The sequence below is a fragment of the Cyprinodon variegatus genome, unplaced genomic scaffold (genome assembly GCF_000732505.1).
Source record: "Cyprinodon variegatus isolate N-32 unplaced genomic scaffold, C_variegatus-1.0 Scaffold547, whole genome shotgun sequence".
Classification (NCBI taxonomy): domain Eukaryota; kingdom Metazoa; phylum Chordata; class Actinopteri; order Cyprinodontiformes; family Cyprinodontidae; genus Cyprinodon; species Cyprinodon variegatus.
The window spans coordinates 429755-433048 of record NW_015151000.1 but is presented as its reverse complement, the minus strand read 5'-3'; the positions used below and the strand labels follow the sequence as shown (position 1 = coordinate 433048).

At 41.4% G+C, this 3294-nt stretch overlaps 1 protein-coding gene across 1 annotated transcript in view; it reads right to left on the bottom strand.

Moving 5' to 3' along the window:
* The window catches only part of sim1 (single-minded family bHLH transcription factor 1), a 24756-nt gene that overhangs the window by 5264 nt on the left and 16198 nt on the right, over nt 1–3294 (bottom strand). The window contains exon 9 of the mRNA XM_015391550.1: nt 2132–2300. Within this exon, the coding sequence (XP_015247036.1) occupies nt 2132–2300 (169 nt within the window). The remainder of the gene's footprint in view (nt 1–2131; nt 2301–3294) is intronic.

Genomic DNA, 3294 nt, shown 5'->3' with positions numbered 1-3294 from the left:
CTGGGTATGCTACTCTGACTGGGTATGCTGCTCTGGCTGGGTATGCTGCTCTGGCTGGGTATGCTACTCTGACTGGGTATGCTCATCTGGCTGAACACCAGCCTTCCACCTCTGCTAATTGATAATTGAACTCACTTTATTGATCTCACATTGGGAAATCTACCTCTGCATTTAACCCCTCCCCTTGGGGAGCAGTGGGTTGCCATTGTGCGGAACCTGGGGAGCAGTGTAGGGTCTTGAGCGGCAGTCTGTGGGAGTGGGGCTTGAACCAGAGCCTAGACCAGAATTTCCCCGTCTCACCCTGCAGGCTGTTCACTTAAAGGGATCCATGTTTTAAAATGCAAATGAAGGTATTTGGTTTGGTTTCCTTAAGAAAGGTTTGGTTGTTCTTTCCTTCTCTGGTGTTAAACACTTCAACTTGTGTAATCTTATATAAATATTTAACTTGCTGACCATTTTTTTAACTGATAATCTAAATATTTAGTTTGGAACTTCAATTTTTATAAATGAATTAATGACAATGAGAATAAATAAGCCCCCTTATTTTTGTCTTAAAACATGCTAAATAACCATAAATATTGCTCCTAATGTTTGACTGTTTAACTTTACAAACAGCCCCCCCTATATATCTACTTTTTAATTTTGTATTTCCCATTAGGTTGAAGGTAATTTGGGCTTTATTAATTGAAAAACTATTCCAAACTGTAATATCCACTCATCATTTTCTTGATGATGGTTATTAACAGATTTAACTGTAACCAGATCTGAGCTTTAATCCTCCTCTCACCTGTTAAACACTCACTGTGTTCACAGGACAACACAGGACAGTCCCAAGGTTATCTGATTAAATATTAGAGAACATAAATGCATTAAAGGGCACAGCACAGATCGATCATCGTTAGATGGAGTAGGGCTATAACAAAATGATTTTATTAATCCATTATTCTATTAATCATTCTTAATACCAATCGAGAACTTGAATAAAAAGAATTCTGTAGATTGTTTACTTTATTAGATCAGCTTATTTCATGAGTAAAATTAGTACATGGAAAGATGCTAATAATGGAGTTATTTTATTGAATAGGAAAATAAAATGATGATGAAAAATAAAATTCTAGCATCACTTTATATTAAAAGCTTGGTCTTTCTGGTTGCTTTAACATTAATGAAGCCTCCTCTGTAGGCTAGGCTAACGTTAGCATCAGCCGCCGACCCAGAGCCCAGTGAGTGATACGAAATGAAGCCTGGAGGCGGATAACTGGCTGGATGAGGAATTTCAGGAATTGCAGTTCTTGAATAACTCAATGAATCCTTAGGGCCCAAATGCAGAGAAAAGAGAGGTTAGTACATCTCAGTCAGTGGCTGCTGGACAATAGGGGGCGCTAGAGTGCCGCCCCACTCATCCAATGACACTGATTAAGGCATAAAGAAAAAAAAAAACTAATAAAAATGTAATAAGAAAATAAAAATATTTCGAAACATGTTAATACATTTTCTGGCTGCACGGTGGGGCAGTGGGCAGTACTGCTGCCTTGCAGCAACAAGGTTCCGGGTTCCATTCCCAGGCCGGGAATGGAAAAAAAAAGAGTCCTTATAAGGAGCTAATCTGGTTCAGTGGTTCTCCAGGGATCAAATAGGGTTCATCTAAAGATGTTTTTAGAACTAATTGGTGACTTTTGGTTTATATCTACAAAGAGTTAGAGATTCTAAGTAGAGTTATACGTTTTTTTTTTGCTGTTTTTTTTTAGCTTGATTTTTGTTGCTTAAATAATGATAAATATGTATAAAACGTATGAAACTGTCCCCATTTCCTGTTTTAATGTTCATGATATGTAATTATTTTCATCTACGAGCTGAAAATGCCCCCAGATTAGATCGCAGAAATTTGGTCACCTTACTTTATGGACAAGAAAAAATCCCCACTGTGCTGAAAAAAGAGGAAAGTGGTTTTAGGAAGGTGGAGATTAAGCTGCTGAACAGAGCAAAGTATTCTTGGGCTTAATAAGTCCCAGTTTTTATACCGTAGTGCTTGCACTCTGAAACGGCTCGTTAGCTACGTCCCCTTTAGCATCTGCTCACTTCTCTGCACCACAGCCTGCAAGAATCTGGAGCGCGCTGCTGGAATCCTCACCTGTGTGTACGGCGAAGGCCTGGATTTGGTCTTGAGCCGCATCGCTCTGCTCTTCAGGGCTTTGCAGTTCTCAGGATGGCTGCTGGTGGCGCTATTGCTGCTGAAGGGGAAGGCGGCCTTGGGCGTAGCCTGATCCAGAGAAAGCTGCAAACCTTTATATTCAGTTTCCCTGAAAAAGAAGCAGAAATGATCCGATCAGCGAGATGAAGACGGATTCCAGCGCCGTCGGCTCTTCGTTAGGGGCCGCAAACAGTTCAGACACCTTAGTGTTTATTTTTCTTTTAAGGTGAAGAAAATCACCACCATCTGTTTGGAAATGAGAGCTTAATCAGGGAGCTTAGCGGAGCAGCATGTGGAGGGCTGTGTCTGAGTGTGAGGATGAGCACGGCTGGCGGGAGGAGCTGGGGTGTGTTAAGAAGGCGGTAACGGCTGTTTGGAAGCTTGTTTTACCAGAAGGATTGCAGGAAGGCCCTTAACAAACACTCCACAGAGGAAAAGCTGTCCTGTCAAACACACGCGGAGATTAAAGGCTGTGTCTGGCTAAACCAGGCCCACAGGAAAATGTTTGGGCATCTCGCTGCTGGGAAATGGGAATTGATTTCTTGCCTGAGTGTTTTCACCATCCAAGATGAATCAGGTTTGAGGCAACAGAAAAAACCTGGAGGTTTACTAGAGACAAATAGTGATCCAAGCTGCATCTTAGTCTCAGTGTCTCTGCACACAAACACTCATTTACAAGCCGAAGCGATTCAGAGATTATCTTCCCCTCGGTTTGAAGAGCGCTGGTATTTACCACATGCTTAATTCAGCAGAGCGCACAAATCCGTTCTGTGCTTTAGCTCCACTGTATTTATGGTTTTATTCTGCAAATGTTTCTGGTTGTTAAGGTTATTATCAACAAAAGGAGAAAATGTCTCAGCAACAACCTGCAGATCATTCCTGGAGTTCAGACAAAAACTAAGCAGGTTCCCAGAATGACAGGATGAACTCTGATTGGTTCTTAGTCCGTTTCAGTTAATTAATTCATTAAAGCTGATCAAACGCTCTGATTTATGCTCAATCATTCGTATTAATCTCCCTGTTTGGTGCATCATCAGATAACTCTCTGTCATGTAGCCATGCCCTCGTCTCTGGATGTTCAGGTTCTCAGTGGCCATGGCCAC